We start from the raw sequence: 25,428 nt of genomic DNA, 5'->3' as shown, positions 1-25,428 counted from the left end.
ATCAAGAAGACACTAGCTAAGAAGATGGGATTCATAGTGGTTTCTCAAATCTACCTTGAGAAAGTACAGAGTTCAGGCTTATTTTCTGTCAAGGGAAGGGAAAATAGAAGGGACTATTTTTGTAAAACTGAAGCCCCAAGCAGAATCCCTCTAATGATTAGTTTGTTTATATGCACGATAAAGCAGGAGCTATTAGCCTTAGGGCTATGGGAAAGATGCAGGCTTGAACGTGGAGTCAGAGACCCAGCATTTCACTGTGTTACTGTAGGAGTGGAATGAAATGGTTAAAGGTGCTCTGCTTTAGTTTTATGGATCCAGGAGTGAGTATTGTCCTTCCACCTCCCATACCCCTCCACCCAGTGCACATCTGTGAGCTCTACCTTCATGGGCTGGTGTGGGAATGCAGGCCTGTTCATGTCTTTTGACTCCCGACTAGACACTGAAGCTCAAGTATTAATTTTTAAGCCACAGCCTTTGATTTTCAGTTTTTGCATTAAGTTTTATTTTCTTTGTTAACCTAAAAGTAAAAGGCCAAAATGAGAGGTAATGAGCATTTGCGATCTGAAAGAATAGCTATTCAGGAAGCACTGATTTAGACAGAAACCCAAATAATGTTTTGATTAGGAGGTGAAGGCAAGGGATATTGATGAGAAAGGAAAGGGGAATGATTATGTTGCAATCAAGAAAAGCGGCTACATTTGTGTCTTCCCACAATGCCAAGTTTATTGAGTGGACCCTTCTCAGATAAACCCCATCAAGTACCCTTGCAGGTTAACACACAACACAGAGAGAGGAAGTACAGAATCTTATGCAACAGAGCAAAGGGATGAAAGTCTTCAGCGTCTCCAAAGTCAGCTCTGTTGACTGGTAGTACTGATAGCTGCACTTTGGTCCCAAGCCAGTGGCTCCAACAGGCAGAAGGTCAGGGTTTTTGGCTCTTAGTGCACCCCTCCGTGATGCTCTGAGGTCAGGCTTGGGCATCATCTAAGGTGTCTGGCTTGTATGGACCTGACAAGGTGGGATCCTCATGCTTATCGGCCCTTGTACTCAGGGCATATTGGAGGCAGTTGTGACTGACATTTCTGTGGTTTGGGGAGGTCTGGTCACATCCTAAGTGTTACTGGAGAGTGGGGTTCCGTTGCCCTCTCCACACGTTGTCCAGGCTCTTGATGTCTTGAACAAAGGATTAAGCAAGACAATGAAGTACAACAGCAAAAGAATAGTTTTATTAGAAGGGAGAGTAAAACAACAGCACACTTCCAGATTTGGAAGCAGACCGAGCAAGAGAAGAGTGGCTCAAAGGGCTTGGTAACAAAGCCTTTGGGAGTTTTTTCCCTACCTACTGTGGGTGGTTACTTTTCTTAGAGGAGTGGGCTTCCTTGATTGACAGCTAAGATTGACAGGGCTCAGTAACTTATCAGTCACTTTCTGTGCATGTTCGTTCCCAGAATTCAGTCTGTTATAATGATATTAGTGAACTTCTGGGCATATGCATTATATTATAATGATGGCATAATGAGACTCAGGTGAGTTGGGGGACACTACGGTCTCCATTGCGCAGGTGCGAGTGACTGGCTTAAACTGGTACCTAATTCTCTGCCTGCCTGTTTCTTTGTGGAGGTTACTTTTCAGCCCCAAATACCTTTTGGCTTACTTAATTGTGAGTGGACTGGGGTAGGCCTTTTCTAGAAAACGATGGCCTCAGCGTTTTACAGGCAGGCCCAAAACTCCCTCTCTATCTTTTTTTCCTAACTTTTTTTAATAGCCATAAACCCTTTCCTAATAGCATAGATGTTAAGGGACAGGGGGTCTCTTCTGTATCTGCTTCCTGCTGAGGAGGGTCATAGTCCCTGCCTGTTGGGGTTTCATGGAGCTCTTTCCCTTTCTGTCTCAGTCAGAACGAGGTCTCGAGTTCTGCCAGAAGATGTATCCCGCCAAAATGCCGCCCCATCCCTAGACGAGAAAGAAAGGAAGATGCAAACTTGTTATTGAAATCATATATTTATTTTACTTACTAAGTGAAAAGAAAAAGTTTAGTAAGGGAATACAGACTAGGTTAACACATTACTTAAAGAAAGAAAGCCTTGGGTTAAGGGTCCCCTCTTCCTGGTGACCACAATGGACATGTCTGGCCCAAGGCAATATCTGCTTACAATGGACCTAGAGGAATGTTTTGCTTCAGTAATTCTTAATAACCAGAGGACCTTAATCAGTAACTTAATCAATAACCTTAGTTATAAGTTTCAGGGTTAAGACCTGAGTTTGAGGGAGGAGGGCTTACCTAGGGAAAGGAAATAAAGCGATTAAAAGTTCTGTGAGTACATTTTGTAAATAATGACCCATATCATAAGGGCAGTCCCCTTATGTGCCAGTTGACATTACTGGCATGGCCCCCATGGAATCCACTTATAAAGACCAAAAAGTCCTTAACTCTTTATGCTCTACACGACGTGCAAGGCAGTTCCTCTGGGATGGCATCGCTGACTCCATTTTAAAGTGGCTCCGTTTGCATTATTTTTGACATTTTCCTTTTTGATCAAGATCTTCCTTTGAAAATATCACCAAAAAGTCATCAGAAAACACTGACTATTTATTAAAAGCATCATTGACGCCTCATTGCTAGGAAGGTTCATTCTTAGTATGTGTCCCATGTGGGAGGGAAAGTGTTTTTTTCTCAGGAGCCTTAGGCCACATTTGAGCAACGAGAGTGCCAGGACAGAGGACAGCTTTATCATCATATTCTTTCAAGTACAAACATCTTCTGTATTCTTGAGGTTTCTCATATGAAGTCACATAGGCTTTAGTCATCATCTCAAAACATTGAACAACTATATTTAGGATGTTCTTATAACATTGAGCAATGCAAAATGAAATTTTATAGCAGCAAAAATTCTTACAATAACAAACAAAATATTAAATCCAATTTGGAGAATAAATCTGAACCAGGAGGCAATACTGGAGGGCAGCCAGCCGAAGATATCAAAGAACCATGAGGTGTCAGTGGGCACTCTATGTAACTATTTGCTTGTGCCCAGATCTTAACTAGTTCCATCTTTATTTTACCAGAGGTGTTTTCTCCAAGTACAAAAAGAGGTATTAACAACAGAGCAACCTCACCTGTTCAGTAGGATATGGTCAAGAGCAAGTTTAACACTAGCCCGAGGGAATGTAAAGATTTTTCCTGGTTGGCTATTGCTTTGGTGGTAGCTCCAGCAATTTCCCCTCAGGTTTTTGATAAGTTTCTAATTATGTAATTATGTGCTCATTAATTGCAACACCTACCCAAGGAAAAAATATCTTTCCAAATCTGGCATCTTCACTAGAATTGATACTGCCAGGCACTGAACACCTGTGGCTGTGTGTGCAGCCAGTTGCATGTTTTGATCTGCGAGGTAGCTTTAAAGATGATGTTCAATGCTGAGTTATCTTTCCAGGTAGAAATTTAGGGGTAAAGGAAACAATAACTATTACAATGAGTGCTTGGCCTCACATATTGTTTGTGAGATAGGAAGGAACTAAATTGTACAAGCCTGGCCCAGAAGCTTGGGTTGGCTGCCCACAACAAATGTTGTCAGCTTCACTTCCCAGTAATTTTTAATTTCAAATATTCTGTTGATTTAGCAGTCCAGATAGGTGCAAGAGCTTTCTTTAAAAGGAAAAACATGAACCCAAGAGCAACAACTTTAAAGTTGGCTGCACACAGATTAGTTAAGAGTACCTGATATATATGGTCCTTTCCATTCTTTAGTTGTAAAGAGTCCTGAAGGTCTCTTTTCCAGTATGCATAATCACCTGGTTGTAAATTGTGGTGTTTAATTTCTTCGTCTTCTTGGACATCAATTGGATATCACAAGCAGGTAAAGCTAAATGCATAGGTAGACCTAGTAAGGCTGCTGGGAACCCTGTAAGCAAGACACCAGGCCAATTTTTTCAAGAAGGATTCTATAAGTCAGTTCCTTAAAGCTATGTGGTCATATGTGGGACTCTGCATGTCTTTCTCAAATATGACATTCCAGTCAGTCTTGGTAATGTAACCAGTGTTTCCATTTGAGTGCTGTTACAAGGAGAACAGATTCTTGTTGAACTTATGTAAATAATTACATGGCCATGAAAATAGCAACACTCACTATGAGTTTCTGAGTTCTGGAGGAATTGGGTCAGGAAGAAGAGGTGTGTGTTTGTATTCTGCTTCTAAAGGTATACCTTACCAAATTGCTGTAGATCATTGCTTAGGAGAAAAAAATTTTCTTATATCTGGAAAACAGATTTAAAAAAGCAATATTTTAAATACAAAGTTAGAAAAATTGTAATAATCATTATCAGTTCAGTCTCATGTTATTCTTGTTAATCTTGATCTCTTTTTGTTAATTTTATGAATCTACTTTTCCTTAGAGTTTTGCAAATCCTCACCTAATTTAATGGTATGATCAGAAAGTTTCTCAAAAACCTGTATTCTAGAGTAAATGTCAGAGTCATTTGACATTTGACATGAATCTCCCTGAAGATGAAACATTTGCAAAAATTATCAGAGTAAGAGAATGACTCTGTAAATGACAGACTTAAAATGATATGGTTAAAGATTTGATTGCAGTGCGTTTGAGAAAGAAATTTGCTTTTCTCTGCAGCATACAAGATAATAGCTAGAATTACAAATGAAAACATCAGGACATTTTAGATCTTTAGAGATTTTATATACTTTCTGGAACATTTATTTTAATAACAATAATAAATGCATACACATTCTCACTTGATAATGCTTTTCATGTAATTTATCATAGCAACTGTGCCTAATTAGTTTAATTTTCCCCTTTTGTAAAGAGAGAGAGATCCTTCGAAGTGCTTCAGGGATCTTTTGGGGAAATCTCAGTTATTTTCAGATAAAGAAAAAAACTTCAATTTTTGAATTTTGGAAAGTTTGTCAACCATCAAAAGTTTTAAATACTTCGTTAAATAGGATTATAGGTCACTGAAACAATGTTTAGTTATCCATGTAATCCTGGTGACAAACACTGCAAGCAAATACAGAAAATTAAATAGTCACAAGTTTTAGCTCTTTTAATATTAAGAAGACTTATTTTACTTAAGCAATCAAAGAGCACAGAAAAATAATAAAACTCAAAACTTCTATTTTACTTTTATAATCTTTGATTAAGAGCATTCGACTGTACAGGAAAACTTTGTCCTTTTAGCAGATGAAAGAACATTGTTTTATTTTTACATAAGTACACTGTTGATATCAAAGCTTACAAGAAATCCATTCGATCTTATTCAGCTTGACCATGCACAAAACTTCTTAAGATTCCTTTTCACAAACTTACAACTTAGATTGTTGTGAAAATGCATTTTCATACCTTTTATCTTTTACTGAAAATATATATTATATCCTTGCATTCAAAGTTGTTTCTCTTATTGTTCATAATAAGCAAGGTACTACATATATATTGAAATTACATATATTGGAATTTTTAACCCTTAAAAACATCAATTTCTAATGAAAAAAATAATTGTGAACTGTTATATCAGATTTTTTAAAATTGGCAAATTGATTAATACAGTCATAATTTCAAGAATCACATGTCCCTTTATATAGTATGATCTTTCAGTGCGACAAGTTTACTAACCCAAATTTATCTTTTAATGTCTCTGTATTAAGAAGCCAAAAGTAGGTAAACTTAAGACTTATTTAACAATTAATGTTTTAGTATTTTATCTTATTTGGAAATTATCTAATTATTCAGTAAATTTACATCATTTGATTTAGCTACCAAAACTTTAAAGTTTTGATGAGGGGAAAAAAAACGGTGTAGATGATAGAGGCTCTGTTCATCCCTCTGGCGAACAAATCAAAATTGTGATGGAAACAAGGAGCAGCAGCAAGGAAAAAATCACCTGGGATCTAGAGGAACAAACCGTACAACTAGGGAGAAATCCAAGAGATCATTCTGCAATGTCAGAAGGTAGGATGGGGCGAGGATGCGGGGCTGCCCAGTCCCCAGCAGCTGAGTGAGACGGAGGCTGCAGCAGTGGCAGCAGCAGAAGCTTCTCAAAGGGGCCGCGTCTGTGAGCGTATTTTCGAGTGAGGGGCCTGCTCACTCTGAGCACCAGTGCTGATTCAGCTGTACGCAGGGAGCGTCAGAGACTTATAGAGAGACATTGTCAGAGTGAAGGCTAAGGCTGAGGCGAGAGTTACTTGGTACAGAAGTGCCAGCAGCATCCATTGTTCCCTGTTGAGCCCTGCCCTCTCCCAGTGCAGGGTTCAGCACCGCCATAGCTGTGATGTCATCAAACTGGGTAACAGAGGTCGCTCTGCCCAGAGGATTCCCTGAAACCCCGCCTGCCACAACTCATGTCCCCACCCAAGCCACATCCAGGTATAGCCTCAGTGAGTCAGGTGCTCCTTGCTGAGCAGTGCCTAGACTCACACTGGAGACAACTGGCCTCTTTTTCTGGTGTGGCCTTTTGAGGCAACTATAAGCACAGCATCTGTGGATCGCTTGCTGAATCTTTTTATTTATTTTTATTATTGTTCATGCCTACAGCACCTGGTCTTCCTAGGTGGTCTCCCATCCAAGTACTAACTAGACCCGACCCTGCTTAGCTTCTGAAATCAGATATTGGGCTTGTTCAGGGTGGCATGACCAGAGACCATGAACTGTGGCTCCACTGGGGCATGAACCCAGGACCTTCTGCGTGTAAAGCAGATGTGCTAACCGTTACATTATGGAACCATGTCCGGCTTGCTGAATCTTAACAGGTGGCTCCTGAGGGGCAGAGGCTTGGGCTAAATTTGGCCTGCAGCTGAACCCCTCTCAGGACTGTGCCACTGGACACCTACTTCACAAATCCACACTAGTAAGACCGGGAGACTTAAAAGCTTTGCTTAATACATAGAAACAGACACAGAAAGGCAGCTGCATTGGGAAGCAGAAATCATATGAGAGAACAGAAAAGAGGTCCAGATATAATGGAGTCAATCAATCTAACAGATGCAGAGTTCAAAACACTGGTTATAAAGGTACTCAATGAACTTTTGGAAAGCGTACATAAATTCAGTGAGAACTTCAACGAAGAGATAAACATAAAAATGGAAATGGAAATTATAAAAGGGAACCAGTCTGAAATGGAGAACAAATGATCTGAGATGAGAAGTATATTCAATGGAATAAACAAAGGAATAAACAAAGTAAATAAAGAAAAGGATCAAATGCCCTATCTAGAGGATGGGAAAGCCAAGGGCACTCAATCAAAATGGCAGGAGATAAGATACCAAGACTATAAAAATAATTTAAGGAGCATATGGGACACTATTAAGGGTCAAAATATCTGTCTGATCAGCATACCTGAAGGAAAACAAGAAGTTTAACAGCTATTTGAAGAAATAATGATAAAAATACTTTCCTAACCTGGTGAAGGAAATGGACATAAAACCCCAGGAAGCTCAGAGAATCCCCAAAAAAACGGATCCAAAGAGACCCACACAAAGACACATCATAATTAAAATGCTTAAGGTTAAATACAAAGAAAGAATATTAAAAAGCAGCAAGAGAAAAGCAGATAGTTACCTACAAGGGAACACCCACCCATGAAACTGGCAGCTGATTTCTTAAAAGAAACTATGCAGGACAGAAGGGCTTGGCACAAAATATCTGACATCTGAAGACCCAGGATCTGCAACCAAGGATACTTTATCCAGCAAAGCTATCATTTAGAGTTGAAGGACAGATAAAGAGCTTCCCAGGCAAAAATAAACTAAAGGAATATCTCACCGCCAAGTCAGTATTACAGGAAATGTTGGAGGGACTTCTTTAAGAAGAAAAAACATGTATCAAATAAAGAATGGTAACAACTACATTCCTATTAATAAGTACCTCAAATGGAAAAGAAGTGCTCCAACTAAAAGAGTGGATGAATGAAAAGGAAAACAAGACCCCTACATGTTGCCTATAAGAGACTCACTTCAGATTAAAAGAAACACTCAGACTAAAAAGAATGGGATAGAAAAAGATATGGCTTTGATGGACCTAGAAGGTATTTAAGTCAGACAGAGAAAGGTAAACACTATATGATTTCAGTTATATGCGGAATCTAAGGAATAAAAAGAACAAACTAATCAAAAACAGACTCAAATATAGTGGACAGTTTGGTGACAGACAGAGGAAAAGAGAATTTGGGGGATGGGAGAATGGGGTGAAGTGTTAAAGAAGTACAAATTAGTGGCTGACAGATGGTCACAGAGATGGGGAGCATGGCATAGGGAATACAGTTAGCATTAATACGTTAGCTAGGTGGAAGTTTCAGGAGAGGGAGGGAGAAATTGGAGGGATCGTTTTATGAACTATATAAATGTCTAATCAATGTACCATATACTTGAAACTAATTTAAATGAATTTTTAAAAAACCTTTAAAATTCCAAATTACCAAAAGATTTTAGGATATATTTTAAAGTACACAGACCATAACATATAATTATTGCTAAAATGTTTTACCTAAAAACCTTTTATTCTGCTTTTATCTATTAGTTTATTAATCTTAACAATTTCATTTAGATAACCCACAAAAATCTCATGAGATTTTAGACCAAGTTAGCCATCATTCCAAGTTATTATTTTTGCTGACAAATTTGTAAGCCTAGTTAGAATAAAAGTATTATATTTAATTCCGATCATTGTAAAGACATACCTACCTATTTTATTTAGCTTTAATACCAAATGTTTTTCTAGAACCTGAAAAACATTTGGGTTAGTTTCTGTATTTATGAGAATTTTAGAATACCTACTCCTTAATTTATATAAGCACTTGTTTAAACCAATTAAATAGAGCTCTTTTACAAATTAGAAATACCATTAGAAATACCACACATATATAACACACATATTGACACAAATGAACATACAAACATGCAAACAGAGACGGTATGGCTTCCATAAATGAAATGGAATCCGTTCAAGGGATCTTCCTCTCTCACTGTTCACCCTCTACTCCCCTGCTTTTATTTTTTTATTTTTTGGTCTAAGAATTACTTTCCTGAAATTTACATTTTAAAATGCCTAAATAAGTGTTTCTGGAGAAGACCATGTATTTACATTTCAGAGGCGCAGAGTAAGAAATCCAGGGTCCTCCCAGAAAGACTTTGGTTTTCTAAGGTCAATATTTAGATCCTTTTGAAATGAATAGTGAAGTTTTGAGATAGTAAAAAGGATTAGTGGGCTTCCATTTGTTTCTGGAACCATACCCCTGGTCCTGTAAAGACTAAATTTGTAAAACAAGGACAGCTGCTTTCAGTTCCTCAAAGTGTTGAGTTCCTGCCTAAATGATATCAGAGCTGATCCGTTTATACAAAGGATTACTGGACTGAGTACGCAAATCAAAGAGGATAGCCATTCTATTTCTTTGCATCCAATTTTTAATTTGGGATTTCCTAAGTATCAGTGAAACAGCTGTTGTGATGAGAGCTCCCTAAAAACTTTCCAGTTTAGAACTTCTTCCAATTCAAAGAATCCATCATCTGGCCATTGACGGATGTATTAATTTAGGATCTATTAATTTCAGCGACGTGGACCAATAAGCCTTTTATGGCTTAACCAAAGGCAAAGAACAAGATCCAGAAAATTCACTCCCAGAGTAATCAAAAACTGTAAAAGCCCTTCATTGCTACAGGCAGTAAAGCAAGAAGGTTGTGATTACAAAGGCCCCTTATGGACTGGGACCCCCTCATGACACATTCCCCCATACCTGGACAAAAAGACAAAAGATGTTAATCAAAAGCTCTGGCTAGTTTAACTGCCAAATGCACTTTGGATGGCAGGGATGAAAAAGGCAACTTTCAGATTAGGCACCAGGCTGCCCAGCAAGAGGTGAGCAGCCGGTGAACTAGTGAAGCTTCATCTGTATTTGCAGCTGCTTGCCAGCCAGTGTTAGCATCACCACCTCAGCTCCACCTCAGATCATCAGGCATTAGATTCTCACAGGAGTACCTGTCCCTGGTGCCAAAAGGGTTGAGGGCTGCTGCATTAACATCTTTAAGCCTTGAGTCTCTTGGAAATAGACGAATACCTAAGGGGAATGTGCTGTGTCTTCCCCTATGACATCTCTGTCTTATGAAAATATAACAGACTGACAAAGAAAACAAGAGCATTCAACAAAATGAGTACTCACTCACCAGGGAAAAATTCCTGTGAGCTGCCCACCATCTTTGCTGAGACAGGATGTACTGTAAGCCCTGGTAGGTCCTCAGCAGTCTCCCATCTCATACTCGCCTTTCCCCTCCTCTACGGCCCCAGCTCCTTCCCCAGTGATTTTCCTCTGTGTTTCATGACCTCTCCTGAATAAAATCCTCAAAGGCTTCTTAAATGCTTGTTTTTGTATGTGAGTAAAAATATATAATTTTGAAAGCCAAGCCTTTTCTTTATAAAGGTGGTTGGCGAAGGTGTTCACCCTGGCAGTCTGAGAGAGAAGAGGCTCAAATTTCTGAGCCCTGGGACGCTGGCACTTAGTGGGAGATGGTGGAGGAAGAGCTGCCCGCGCAGTAGGTGGAGAAGGAAAGCTAGGAGGGTGCCACAGGACAGAAGACAGGCCAGCCCTTGGTGACGGCCTGCCAACAAAAGTCCTTGGAGGCATGCCTGAAACCACCATCGCCTCGAAACCCTCATGAGGAATGAGTATTTGTTCAATGAATATGTACTAGATGCCTGTCGTGTGCCTCTTACCTCTCTAGTCACTGTGAATTCAGTAGTGAGCAAGTGAAGACTCCGGCTTCCATGGAATATATTCCGGTGGAAGAGACAAGGCACAAGTGCATATTCACTTATCCACGATTGTGCTCCCACCCCACTGATGACATGCACGTGTACCTTCTTCCAGCTTTATGCCTGACTACACCTATGGATAAATAAACAGCATTATGATAAGTTTGTTAGATAAAAATGTAATTACCTTTGAAGTTAATGGTATGCACTTATTCAGTAGTTAAAACATGTCCATGGCTCATTCAGTGTTTTTGTAATTAAACCTTTCATTGCAATCCATCCTCCACCAAAAAGAACATTTAAAGACAAAAGAAATGAATAAAAACAGTGCAGGTGGCACAGAGGTGGGCACAAGTGAGCACAACTGCGAACTGGTCAACCCCACGTCTCCAAGGGAGCATCTTAAGGCTGCCTACCTGTCTGTATGTCAGCTGTACGGTGTGAAGATGACCCAGGTGGGCCCTTCTGGGATGTCGAGGGACATGAAATTCAAATGGTCCCTTGTAAATCAGAAGAATACCTCCCAAGCCCAAGTAAGAACATGTGATGAAACTCTTTGGGAAGTTAAGTTCTCAGGTCTTGAACATTTCAGAACATGATTATATGTATATGTACATGGATTTTTATAAAACAGTGTTTTTCTTACAATATCTTTCAGTGTCAGTAAATGTTTGTAACCAATACTTTAAGTTAGTGCTTCTCAGACTGTAATGTTCATATGAATCCCCTGACTCAGCAGATTTAGAGGCAGTGGGAGGGTGATGGCTGACACTCTGCTTTTCTAACCTACTCCCAAGTGATGCTCACAGCTCACAGCTTCCACTTCGGGTAGCAAGGCTTTAAGGACTGCAGTGTATTCCATGTGGTTTGCACCATAATTTACCAACAAATACCCTGTTTCACATTGTGTATGTTTCAGTAGAGTTTATGCTTTATTCTTTGCTATTATAATTTCTGTTAACAGTCAATTTCAGGTTTAATCTTAAGTATTATTAAGAAAATGCATTTTGGTGAGAGCCATAGGCATGTAATAGACATTCCATTCAATGTGAAATGTCCTTCCTTCCTTCTGTCCTTCCTTCCTTCTGTCCTTCCTTCCTTTTTTTCTTTTTTTTTGTTTTTTTAAGAGCCAGCTATGTGCCAAGGCCTGTCCTACTTGTTGAGGACGCAAAAGTGAACAGCATTCTGATCCTGCAGATCAGCCTTCCAGGTGTTTGCAGAAAGCTAGTAGAGGAGACCTAAAACATTCACAGAAAATTTCAGTTCATTGCGGGGAGCAGAGATAGGAAAGTACATGGAAACAACTCTGGTGTTGAAAAGTGGCCCTCACAGAGAAGAAGAATGTTTAAAGATGAAAAGGAGTTCACCAGGCAGATTGTTGGAGGGGTTCCCACTGGGATTCCAGACCGAGGGTGCATCATGTGCAGAGGCACTGAAGCAATAACCTGACACATCCAGGCTTCTAGTAATACTCCCTTGGGGCTAGAGTGTGACAGGCAAGTTTGTTATCTGGAGTCATAGAACCTGAGCTGAGCTAGGAACCACCAGACAGATATATATTTTAGAGAGATGGCTTTGAGAGGAAAAAAATTGATATAGGGGAGGCCGAGTGACTTCCGCTAAGGGATTGTCAGTGCATTTGGGAAGTCTGAAGGTATGATTGAGAGGCCTGGGGTTAATTGGGTTGAGAACGAAAGAGGGAAGTCTGGGGTTGACTTGTGGGTTTGGGGCCTGGATGGCTGAGTGGAAGATGCCAGGTTCCGCCTTGTAATGCTGTCTGAGATGAAGATAGTGAGCGGATCATTAGATATACAGGTCTGAGATCAGGTGAGGGGTCTGTATAGTAAGATGGATTTAGGGGTTCACTCTATTAAGGAGATGAGTAAAAGGACAGTAGTGAAATCTTATAATGAGTAGTGTGGGGCAAGGAGAAAATTGTGCAGAGGGTAGAAACCCAGATCCTGGAGTCATAAAATGTGCATGTGGAAGCTTAAGATTGCAGAGGTCGTGAAGGAAGTATGGTTCCAGGAGTCCTGGGCATGGTGTGCAGGCTGAGTGAAGGAGGACAGACTCAGGCCAGGAGCGGCTCTGCCATCACAGGGAGCAGTGACAGTGGGGTGAAGAGGCCAGTGAAAGCTGAATGTTTAGGAGGAGGTTGGGGAAGAGAGCAGATACTGACAGAAACCTGATCTAGGCTGAGTGCATGAGCAGCTTGGGGGTGATGTTACTTCTCCAGAGACACCTAGGAAAGGAAATAGAATGGACTGAAGAAAGAACTCTGATGGGGCTAGAGCCGAAGCCTGCTCTGGAAGCGAGGGCGACTGAAGGACGGCAATGCCTTAAAGCCCTGTGAGATGAATTGTATGAAACGAAGCTGGGCATCTGTAACTTTGGTTTCTGTGTGGTAATAACGACAACCGGCACTTACATAATGCTTGTTACGTGCAAGCGCCATTCCCCATATTGATCCTCCAAGGGAGGAAATGTTGTTACAGCCATTTCACAGATGAGGAAGCTGAGCTGTAAGAGTCACAGTGACTTGCCCAAAGCTTCACAGTTGGTAGGTGGAGGAGCTAAGCCCAGGTGCCAGTTACAGTTGCTGTGCTTTCCTACTGCCTCTCCTGAGAGCCTCTGCAGTGTAATCAGGAAAACAAAGCGCAACTTTTTTTTTTTTAAGCATTTGAATGGATTGTGTGAGCATGTTATGTGGCAGTGATGGCTAGGAAAGCGTTCAGGACTGTCGACTCTCCTCTCGCCCCCGGAGTGCCTCCTTTTTTTGTTTGAGTCCGCTTTCCTGAAAGTGCAGAAGGTCACCTGATATACCAGGGAGTGTCCAGCAGGAAACTAGAAACCGTGTAGAACTTAAGTCAGAGAGGGCTTTCATGCGGGGCATTGATTACAAAGACACTGGCAGGCCCGAAGGTGCCAAGGTGAGGAAGACGTGTCAGCCAGAGATCGAAAGCTGCTCTCACTCTGGGCTGAAGCTCGTACTTGTCAGAATGCTCCTGGAGGTGCCTTCGCTTCTGACAAGTAGAAACCTAGGATGCTGGATGCCCATCGCCGCCTCTGGAGTCACATGTTGTCACCCTCTGTCGCTTGCTACTATTGCTGCCCCCATCAGAAGCTCCATGGAAAGTCTGCTGCTTTCCTCTTGTCTTCCAATCTTCCTCCAGAATGTCCTGCAGTCGTAACTTAATAGGAAGCCAGCTGGTAAGAGAGAGTCTGGGAAATGTCGATTACAGATTTGCAGCCCGAGGGGCAGAGTAGAGCTGAGAGCACCAATGACAGGCAGAGGTGGAAACTGGCTGCTTTTGAATACCACAGTCAGCCTGTTCTCTGGAGGTCCACTATGGTGTGAATTGAGTGTCATTATGGTTATAAAAACCTAGACCTCCTAGAAACTTTAGTTTTATGTACGTACTTGGTATAGGTAGCCTGCTGGTTCCCCCACTTGGCTGGCCATGTATTTAAGTATCCACAGAGTTGTGATATTTGAAAACCTTCCAGGGTCTCAGTTGTTTTAACTTCTCGTTTAAGAATTCAGTAGATTTTTCAGCAAAGGTTTACCGTTGAGGTCCTTGGCACTGTTTTTTTGAAACTACTCAAATAGAATGATACATATTTATGAAAATTCTTACATTCTAATGCTACACAGTTAGAACTGGCATTGAGGGAGAGATTGCTCACAGTAGCAAAAAAAAAAAAAAAAAAAAAAAGAAATCTTTGAATATCAGTTTAATAAAAGGGTTTTATTTCCCCCAAAGAAAATAGCATGAGCGTAATGGAGGAAATTAAGTGAATAATGAGATGTAACTTCTTCCTGGCTACAAGAGTAATTATATAAAGACATTTCTTAAATTAATATATAAATTTATTATCATGGCAACAGGTGCCTATATTAAATATAACTTCGCATTTAACTAGTTGCTTAAGACAGAATTTTACTTCTCCATCACATAGCAGTTTAGAAGCAGGCAGCCTCAGGTAGAATGGCGCCCCTGCCCTTGGGGTTGTCCAGGGAGGAACCCAGACCCCTTCTCTTTTGTTGGTCCACCATCCTTTGGGTGGTGTGCTCTCTGTGTGGGTGAGAGTGGCTCACCATGTGTCAATATTTCAACCAGCAGGAAGGGGAACAAAGGAAAAAGGGAATATGCCAAGGAAGGCACCCTGGAAATTGTACAAGTCTCTGCTGCTCATATCCCATTGGTCAGAACTTAGTCACAAGGCCGTATCTAGTTCCAAGGGAGGAAGGGAAATATAGTCTTTATTCTGGGAAGGTACTTGCTCAGCTAAAATTCCAGAGTTCTGGTAAGTTGAAAGGAAGGGAGAAACTGATTTGGCAGGGAGTTGTGTCAATTTCTATTGTAGTTCCTTTTGGAATGTAATTGGGATTTTGAAATTTTGAGAATAAAATTAAATCAAAAGAATAGGCAAGCATACCCAAGAATATGTATTTTTTAAGAAAAAATTTTTAATTGCCACATTTTATTTATTTTTCTTAGTGTAACACTTGTCTTCTGTTTTTAGTGTTGAAAACACTTTCTTTTTAAAACTTTTTTATTGTAGAGAACTTCATATAGAAATATAAGAGTGTCGAGAATGGTATAATGAGCCTCGTGTACCCCATTGCCTAGATTCAACTTAAAGTAGCTAGTCTCGTCTCATCGATTCCCCTGCCACATATTTATCCTCTTTCTGATTTTTCGAAGCAGATCTCATTTCTGCTCTTCCACCTGTTGGTATTTCCATATGTATCCCTAAAAGGTAAAGGCTCTTTTTTAAAAATTTGGCTTTTGTGGGAAGGAGGGAGGTAAATAGGGGTAAAGGGTAAAATATTTGGTAATGGAAGGAAATCTAACTCCAAGTGGTAAACACACAATGCAATATATACATGACATACTGTTGAATTGTCCATTTGAAACATATTTGATTTTATTAATGTCACCCCAACAACTTTAATTAAAAAATATTAAAAAATTAGACTTTTTATTTGGGGATAATTGTAGATTCACATGCAGTTGTAAGGAATAATATAATGAGATCCCATGCAGTCTTTATCCAGTCTTCCCCACGGTAGCATCTTGCAAAACCGTAGTGCAGTATGACAACTGGGAGATTGACATGGATACAAGCAAGATACAGAACATTTTCATCACCACAAGGATCCCTCATGTTGCCTTTTTATGGCCACACCCACTACCCCCTGTATAACTCCTGACAACTATTAATCTCCATTTCTGTCATTTTTATCATTTCAAGAATGTTCTACAAATGTAATCATACAACATGTAACCTTTTAGTATTTGGCTCAGCATAATTCTTTCTAGATTCATCCAAGTTGTTGCGTGTATCAATAGTGTATTCCTCTTTATTACTGAATAGTATCCTGTGGTATGGATATACCACGTAATACCTCTTTTAAAACATTATCCTCCTAAACTCGTCCCTCTTTTTCCTCTTTCTATCCTCTTTCCCTTTCTTCACAGCAATGCCAAGTGACTATCACTATGTGAAACTGAAAAGCGATTGCTCAAGATCCTCCCTGCAATGGTACACCCAAGCTCAAAATAAGATGAGGAGACCCAGCTTGTTGTTAAAAGTCATCTTCAAGTAAGTACGAGCCCTTGGGCCCTAAGATCCCCCTGATTTGAGTCAACTGTAGAATTGGGAGTAAAACTCAATGAGAGCTCTAACAATGGCTCCCATACTCGGTCAGAGGATCATTTAATGGCACATCGAGTAGGATTCAGGGCACAGATGCCCTGGGTTCATGTATCAGACTATACTTGGTCAGAGTGCAGTACCCAGCCAGGGGGCTGTTGAGGCTCTGTACTCGAGCTTGGACGCCCAAGGGGGCAACTCTTCCTGACATTGTTTAACAAAAGAGGGCTTTTTCCCTTAGCTCTTTTGAGTTAATCTAAAATATGATTAATTAAATGACCTTAAAGGCATTTGAATAACATTAAATATTGAATACTAAAAAGGATAATGGGTGTTTCAGCCTTCTGATAAGTGATAGAATTGTTAAAGGAGGAACTTGTCAGTTTTATTTGGTACCAGCTAAACCAAGTTGAAAATTACCCCTTTTTTTTATGTCTAAAGAAAGAAATGAAGCCTGAAATCTAGTTTCTCATCTCACTTTACTAATTTAGGAAGTATAGATGGAGGAAAGTGCAAAAAGGAAATGTATATTCATAAACACATCACTTTCCATGTCCTTTTAGTCATCAACCGATATGTATTGAGGCCTACATGTGTCTGGCCCTGTGTTGAGTGCTGGCCACAAGGCAGCAAATGGAATAGACCTGTGCCCTATGCTCCCTACAGTGTGGGCAGGACACTTAAGACCAAGAGTTACAGTACAGTGGAGTCAGTGCTATAGACACTGGGTCTGCTTTTAACATCCTTTTTCCTTTTCTTAAAATCAAAATAGGGGAATTATTATGTGCATTGAATGTAATACCTTTTCTGGGGGCTAGAGAGAGGACTAGGTAATACTACATTCACAAGATTCAAAATTCAGTAGATATTGAAGGTACTCAGTAGAACATCTCCTCATCCATGCTCCCCACATTTCCCATCCCCACTTAAAGATAACCAATATTACCAGTCTTGTGTGTGTAAGAAATACTGTATATGTGTGCCCTCCCTTGCTTTTTTGCACAAATGGTAGCATCCTATTAACATTGTATAGTCCTAAGGAAAAATTAAGATGCTTGTCCAGGTTTTTATGGGGAGCCTGTTGAAATGAGAATCACTATCAATACTTTCATGTATCGACATCCTCAAATATTAAGAAATGTTTAATATCTATTGTGTATAGTATATCATGCTAGGTACTATATTTTTTTAAAGTACTCCTTTCTTTAAAAAATAGGTTATTTTCCCCTTAACGTTATTTCTTAACTTCATTTTTTAACTATCAGTTTGTCTCTATTGCTTGGGAACTTATTTAAAATGGAATTTCTAGAATCACAACTAGGCTCAGTTCTTCTCTCCTAATCTTGTATGTGTATGTGCCCATGTGTGTCTTAAACTATATAATAGTGTGACTTTATCAGATCTTTAAAAGCAGTGTTTTTGTAGATGATCTTGAAGATGACTGGTGGTACTGTCTCACCTCAGTCAGCCTCATTTCTAGATAGAATTCTTTAAAGGAATAATGAGTACATAGTTTATTTTCTTTTCCTGTTTTTTCAGACTCAATATTTTAACCCTAATTTTTTTTTATTGTGGTATAATACATAAAACATACGATTTGCCATCTTAACCATTCCTAAGTGTGCAGTTAATGATGTTAAATACATTCCCGTGCTGTGCAACCATCACACCGTCCGTCCACAGAACTGTTTTCATCTTGTAAAACTGAAACTCTGTACTCATTAAACACTAGCTCCCCATTCCCCCTTCTGCTGGCAACCACCATTCTATTTCTGTCCTATGATTTTGACTACTCTACATACTTCGTATGTTGAAATCACACAGTATTTGAAGGATTTGAGAGTATTTTAAAGTGGCAAAAAATTGAAGCCGAGATTCCATATATCAAAATCTCTTCCTTGGGTTCTATTTTTTAAGTCCAGTAATCTGCATTTTGATTCAGATTTTATTATGTTGCCTTTGAGGAAAAGGTTTATTTATTTTTGCTTGTAACAAAGACAGTCATAAATGACTAAGTTATCTTGTCAGGAATAAGAAGTAAGTGCCTTGAGTTGACTACTGAGGTCAACTTATAGACTGTACTTTTTGCTCCCTGGCAGACAAACTCAATTTGGTTTAGGTTTTCATTTATTTCACATGGTCTCTCTTGATTATCACATGACCGCATCATTATATCTAACTGATTTTTTTCCTAGGTATATGTTGCCTGTGTTTGGAGTATGTATTATCCTTTATATCATCAAGTTAAATTATACTACTGAAGAATGTGATATGAAAAAAGTGCCTTACGTGGATCCTGACCGCATAAAGGTTAGAAATTCCATTGGCGTGGTTTAAAATAAAACATGTCCAAGCATACGCTTAAACAGTAATGTCATCTCATGAAAGTTAGAAACAGAAGGGAAAACACTTAATCTTAGCACTTCAAAACTAGAATCAGAGATAACCAACCCTAAAAAAAAAAAAAAAAAAAAACTCAGCCCACCTACCCACAGTATCCTTCCCCATTTACTAAAATAACAGGGTTGGGGGAATTCCATTCAGCACTCTCTAGGGTATCTGGCATGTAGTTAATGTGCCATGATGCTGCCAATGTACATGTCCTTAAAACAGAATAGGAAGAATCACCTTTCATTCTGTGTTTCATTTTTCTTTTTAATGATTTTACATTGTGTATTTCAAGATTTTCCCCTTCAATTTATATTTCTTTTTTCTAAATAAGTTGACATGTATTAAATGTGCTAATTATTTGAGCGGTTAAATTATCCAATAATGTTCCACCCCGGATGAAAAAGAGATGATTTTAAGTAAAGCAGCATAGTAATAATGATAACCAAATGTGTATAGGTGTTTTATGTGTATTATCTCATTTAGCTATCATCATGACTCAGAGATATCTCCTTATTCTTTCCATTTTAGAGCTGACGGCCTGGGGGATTAAGCTCCTTTCCCAAGCTCCCATCTAGTTTAGTTAACTAATCTAGTTTAGCGTATACAGTGTAACTATCTAAAAGTGCTTTGGTAATACAAACTCATTTAATCCTCCAAACTGGAGATGTAGGTACAGTTATTATCCCCAGCTCACAACTGAGAAATGGAGGGGCAAGGAGATTAAGTCACCTCCCCAAGGTTACCTTATCTTGTAAGTGGTAGTCAGGGCTGGAACCCAGCAATGTAGATTTAAAGTCTGAGCTTCTGATGACTCCAGGTAGGGAGTGTTCACAGAGAAGAAGCCAGGAGAGGTAGGCAGTATGATGCAGAGAGGAGAGAACCGAAGCTTCTGACTTAGCTTCAAATACAAATGCCACCTCGTAACAATGAAACCTTGGGCAAGTTACGTAATTGTTTGGAGACCTTGAGACCGAGTATTCTTAGCTGTGAAAGATCAATAACAGCATCTCTGTAGTAGGGTAGTCATCGAAATTGAATAAGATAATACATGAAGCTCCTTTTGTAATCTTGACTTTTATCCACATGTTTCTGAATTAATCTGTCTTAAGTGCCTCAAAGTTTTGGTGATACAGACAGGTATAAGTAAGTAAATGAAGAGAAATTAATTAATAAACTCACAGCTTAGCCTGTGCAGACCCCTTGTGTCTCGAGTGTTTCTGATCACAGAGCCTTGCTGTCCTTGCTGTGTCTGCCCTCAGATGTTCACTGACTCAGTTCACTTCATCAGCACATCCGCTTTGCTGGAGCCTCTGCTCAGGCTTCCCCTCTCCTGATCTGGCTGGCTTTGTGGACATCCCCAGATCCCTTTCAATTCCTAGGCCTTTCACAGCTCTCTTGGATAAAACTTTTAGACATCCTGTCTCTTTTTTGTTCCCTGGGAAAGACCCAAAGGATGCCACTTGATATGACTTACTGATATCTGTGAACTCTTCCTGTTATTTCTTTTGCGCACTCTACACATTCTGTATGCATCCTCTTGTACACCGTTGATCACCTGACTAGCTACAAAGATAATTTTTCTCAAATTATGGTTAATTGAGAAATATGAGCTCTCATGCAAGAGTTGAGCACATCATTTCACAGGTACAAGATGGAGGAGATATGGTTTACTAACACTTCGGATGAAGTCAGCTTAGTGATTTTAGTGCCTAGCCAGTGCCATCTGCGTCAACATGTACCATGGCTGCCTTTGGCCATTTTCCATAAGCTACATTAATAGACCAGCGATAGTTTTCTTGTCCCTGCAGTGTTCAGTGCTCTGAACATTATAGCCGTGATTCCCTAAGGTTCCAAGGAATCATAGTGACTGCTGTGAATGACTAGAGAAGAGATTTGAGACCATGTCCCTAAGGACCCTTCAAAGGGATGGGAACATTTGTGTAGCCTGAAGGACAGACAGTCTGGTGCAGGGCACATAGCAGTTACTGTCAGCAAACCAGAGGCCTTGCCCATCAGAGGGTTGCCCTGACCAGGTGGGCTTAATGACAGAGATGTGGCCCAAGGGATGGCAGCCGAGCTGAAAGAAGGGTTTGATGGTCCAAAGCATCCAAAGATGGCATAAATTGGCCACCTTTCTGACAAATCTCTAGAGGTCTTTAAGCAAAGCCCGGATAACTGTTTTGGGAATCCTATAGGTCACCTCAAATAACAGGTCACCTCAAAATGGTAGGAGGGGCAGAGATACAAAATGTCGGGGTCCCACAACCATGTGTGGCAATCAAGAATCAGGAGGGCTCTCTTGGCTGCAGAGCCCCTCCCCCATCAAGGAAATCAAGGAGTCCTGGCTGTACACTGGGCTCCCCAGCGAGAGTTCCAGTGCAGGGAAGAGAAGTCCCCACAACCTGTGGCTGTGAAAACCAGCAGAGGTGGCGGCTGAGTGAGATGGAGGGCTGAGGGAAGCAGAGACCTTCCTTTTAAAAGGCCCACTCTCAGCCTTACTCCCTAATGAACTCACTTGCTCTGAGCTCCAGGCTAGAGAAGCTGCTCCAGAGGCACCAGGGACATATTGGGAAAGCTGAGCTGTCAGGCTTCAGAGCAAGGGCTGGAGGTGCAGGCAGAAGCCATTGTTCCTTTGTTAAGCTCTTCTCCCTCCCTCCCATCCTGTAGACACAGGTGCTATCAACCTGGGTAACAAGTCACTCTGCTCAGGGGATTCCCTGAGACTCTGCTTCTCCCAACTTATGGGCCCAACCACGCTACTTCCAGTGATTTATTCCATACAAATGGTCTGTCTTGGCTCCTTCTATGAACTTTTATAAAATCTCTCAAAGGCTCACAAAACCCAAAGAAGCAGCATCTGGTCTCGGCATGTCCTGTACTTCTTTGCTGAGTAGCCCCAAACCCTGCACCAGTGGCAGCTGGCCTTGGTTTCTGACTTAGCCCTTCGAGGCACCTATAAGCCCACCACAGGTGGCAGCCAGTGGATTGCTGGACTCTTACCAGGTGGCCCCTGAGGTACATAGGCTATGGCTGAACTTGGCCTGTAGCTGGACTCCTCCCAGGTCTGTGCCAAGGGGCTCCACAGCACATCTACTACATAAAGCCACTCTATGAGACAGGTAAACTTATAAGCCCTACCTAATACATAGAAACAGACACAGGAAGGCAGCCAAAATGGGGAGACAAAGAAGCATGTCCCACATGAAAGAATAGAACAAAGCTCCAGAAAAAGAATTTGCCAAAACGGAGACAAGAAGTATACCAGATGCAGAGTTCAAACACTGGTTATAAGGATGCTCAAGGAACTTAGGGGAAGAGTAGATGAACTCAGTGAGAACTTTAACAAAGAGATAAAAAAAACATGAAACTGGAGATGGAAAACACAATGGGGAGCCAGTCAGAAATGAAGAATACAGTATCTGAGACGACGCATACATTAGAGGGAATCAACAGAGTGAATGAGGTGGGGGATCAAATCAGTGACATAGAGGATGGGCTAGCAGAGGACACCCAATCAAAATAGCAACAAGAAAAAAGAATTCAAAAAAATGAGTTTAAGGAGCTTCTGGGACATCAAGCGTAACAACATTCGCATCACGGGGTACCAGAAGGAGAAGAGAGAGAGCAAGAGATTGAAAACATATTTGAAGAAATAATGACCGAAAACTTCCCTGACCTGGTGAGGAAAATAGAAATACAACCTCAGGAAGTCCAGAGAGTCCCAAACAAGATGAACCCAAAGAGGTCCGCACTAAGACACATCATAATTAAAATGCCAAAGGTTAAAGACAAAGAGAGAATCTTAAAAGCAGCAAGGGAAAAGCAATTAGTTAAATACAAGAGAATACTTATAAGACTGTCAACCAATTTCTCAATGGAAATTTTACACACCAGAGGGGCGTGGCATAAAATATTCAAAGTGATGAAAACCCAGGATCTATAACCAAGATTACTTTACCCAGCAAAGTTATCATTTAGAATTAAAAGACAGATAAAGAACTTCTCAGACAAGAAAAAGCTAAAGGAGTTTATCACCACCAAGCCAATATTATGGGAAATATTGGAGGGACTTCTTTAAGAAGAAAAAAAAATATGTATCAAAAGTCTAAATAAAGAATGACAATAACTATATATCTATTAATGAGTACTTCAAATGAAAAAGAATTACATGCTCTAATCAAAAGATAGAGTGGTTGAATGGATAAGAAAACAAGATCCTTACATATGCTGCTAGAGACTCACTTCAGATTAAAAGACACACAGACTAAAAGTAAGGGGATAAAAAAGGTATTTCATGATAGACCTAGAGGGTAGCATGCTGAATGGAGAAGGTCAGATAGAGGAGGACGAATGCCATATGATTGCACTTATATGTGGAATCTAAACAAAATAAAAACAAACTCAGATACGGGGAACATTTTGAAGGTTGCCAGATAGGAGGTGGATTGAGGAGTGTTGGTGAAAACAAGGGAAGGAATTAAGTACAAATTAGTAGTTACAAAATAGTCATGGAGCTAAAAAGCATAACAAGGAATATAGCCAGTAATATTGTAATAACTACGTCAGAGGGTCACTAGATTTATTAGGGTGATCACTTCGTGAGTTATATAGATGTCTAATAACTGTCATACATCTAAAATTAATATAGTATTGTATGCCAACTGTAATTGAAAAATAAAAATACTATTTTTTAAAAAAGGAAATGATATCCTGATTGAAGTATGCAATGATTTAGTTGAAGATGATCAAAGATCAAATTTTTGAAAAAGGTCAATCAACTAGTTAGCAGAAACTATCAGTGGCTTGCAGAAAAAAAATTCAGATAATGTATGTCCACTAAAATGACAAAAAGAATAAGCAGTTAAAAATGGGTGAAAAATTCTAGGGTTTACTGTGACCTAGACAATCAAAAGCAGACAGGTAACTTTTGATTAAACTCATTTACTCATTGTGGAGTGAGCTATAAGGAGGCTCAAGATAGAGTTTGGTTTCCAACAGTGTCCACAGCCAAAGTGCAAACCCAGAAGGTCTCCTCCTCTCATAGAAATTGGAACATGGACAAGAAGTCTTTGAGTGGCTCTTTGCACACATTGTCCTGTAGATCTGATGGGCTTCCACAGCCCAAGGGGATTGGGCTCTTCCTGCTGGTAGAAGAATCTTGTGCTAATCCCAGGTCCTTAACCACGAAGGTTGTTTGGAATTCACCCTGATAATTATTAGCTAGTAGAACTCCATCTGTCACCACAAGTACAAGATTGTCAGTATCGGTTGATCAGCACCGTCCCGAGCTTATATTTAGGATTTTAGCCAATAGTTTTGGGTCAAGCCCTAACCTGATTCTAAGATTCATAGCTTCAGAGTCCAATCATACTAATAGCTAGCAGCATGTTGTTGCAGATCTTTGCAGCCTGCCAGGTCCCAGTGGCTCCACAATACACCATACTGGAGCCCAGCCCAGCAACTCCTGGGCAGCAGTAAATTCACCTTCAATTCCTCTCACTGTAAACGTGAGGTTCCCAGACCCAGCAGCTTTTATCCCACCAGAAATAGGGGTGAAGACTCCCATTTTCTTAACTTCTTTGGCCAATTCTTTCAAAACCATAAGATCAATAGTACTTGAATCTGTTAATAATGAGCCTTTCCTCACTTTTTTAAAAAGTCCATTTGCTCCAGAATAAGGTTTTACATTAATACTGGTGGGCAACATTATAATAATTATGTCAGATTTTTCAGCTACCTCTGCTGGGGAAGACAGGACCTATATCTTGAAACTTTTTACCTGCATAAAGGAACACATCATAAATAAGTGTTTCATGAGATTTTTTTCTGTGGGATTCCCCATATTGCTTAGACCAGTGAATCCAACTGAAGTCTTACAGGCTATTGACCTAGAACACAATGGTGCAAGCCTGGTGGCTGCTGGCTGCAGCTAGAGACTTTAGTAGCGGAGGCTGGAGGCAGCTCCACGGAATCACAAGGAGGCTGCCATCTGCCTCAGCCCCACCGTCCCGCAGTGACCTTCCCTCCAGGCCCTCCCACTGACTGACTGCCAGGGCGCACAGCGAGGCAGGCAGGCACAGCACCTGCGTGGCACCGGGTGTCCTGCTTGGGGTGGGCACTCACCATGGGGAAGGGCAGCTGGGAGAGGCAGCCTTCTCTTTTCACTTTCTTAATGTTATCATTTCAGCACAAAAGTGTCTAATTTTGATGAAGTTCAATGTGTCTATTTTTCTTTTGTCCCTTGTGCTTTTGATATCATACCTAAGAAAACATTGCTTAATGCTCTGTTTTCTTCTAAGAGTTTTATAGTTTTAGATATTTATAGTTTATGTCTTTGATCCATTTTTGAGTTAGTTTTTATATATGGCATGAGGTAGGGATCCAAGTTCATTCCTTTGCATGTGACTGTCCAGTTGTCCCAGCACCATTTGTTGAAAAGACTTTTCCCTGTGTTCATTGCATTTTTCTTTTCCACCTGGAACCCTTCCCTACTTTTGCCTCTTGTTACTCTTCTTTTACATCAAATCTCAACTCAGGGGTTAGCTTTTCTAAGAACCCTTCTCTGTTCATCCTTCCGTCTTCTAGAAGCCCCATTTGTATCTTCATCCTAACACTTAGCACTGTGGTATTT

At 40.3% G+C, this 25,428-nt stretch overlaps 1 protein-coding gene and 1 pseudogene across 1 annotated transcript in view; one reads left to right on the top strand and one right to left on the bottom strand.

Annotated features, from left to right (window-relative positions):
• The window catches only part of ST3GAL5 (ST3 beta-galactoside alpha-2,3-sialyltransferase 5), a 59,794-nt gene that overhangs the window by 12,256 nt on the left and 22,110 nt on the right, over positions 1-25,428 (top strand). The window contains exons 2-3 of the mRNA XM_016136589.2: positions 16,232-16,355; positions 18,602-18,716. Of these exons, the coding sequence (XP_015992075.1) occupies positions 16,232-16,355; positions 18,602-18,716 (239 nt within the window). The remainder of the gene's footprint in view (positions 1-16,231; positions 16,356-18,601; positions 18,717-25,428) is intronic.
• LOC107506378 lies at positions 23,770-24,786 on the bottom strand (annotated as a pseudogene).

Source organism: Rousettus aegyptiacus, unplaced genomic scaffold (genome assembly GCF_014176215.1).
Source record: "Rousettus aegyptiacus isolate mRouAeg1 unplaced genomic scaffold, mRouAeg1.p scaffold_m13_p_7, whole genome shotgun sequence".
NCBI lineage: Eukaryota > Metazoa > Chordata > Mammalia > Chiroptera > Pteropodidae > Rousettus > Rousettus aegyptiacus.
Note: the sequence above shows the minus strand (reverse complement) of the source record. Positions and strands in the feature narration are given on the sequence as shown.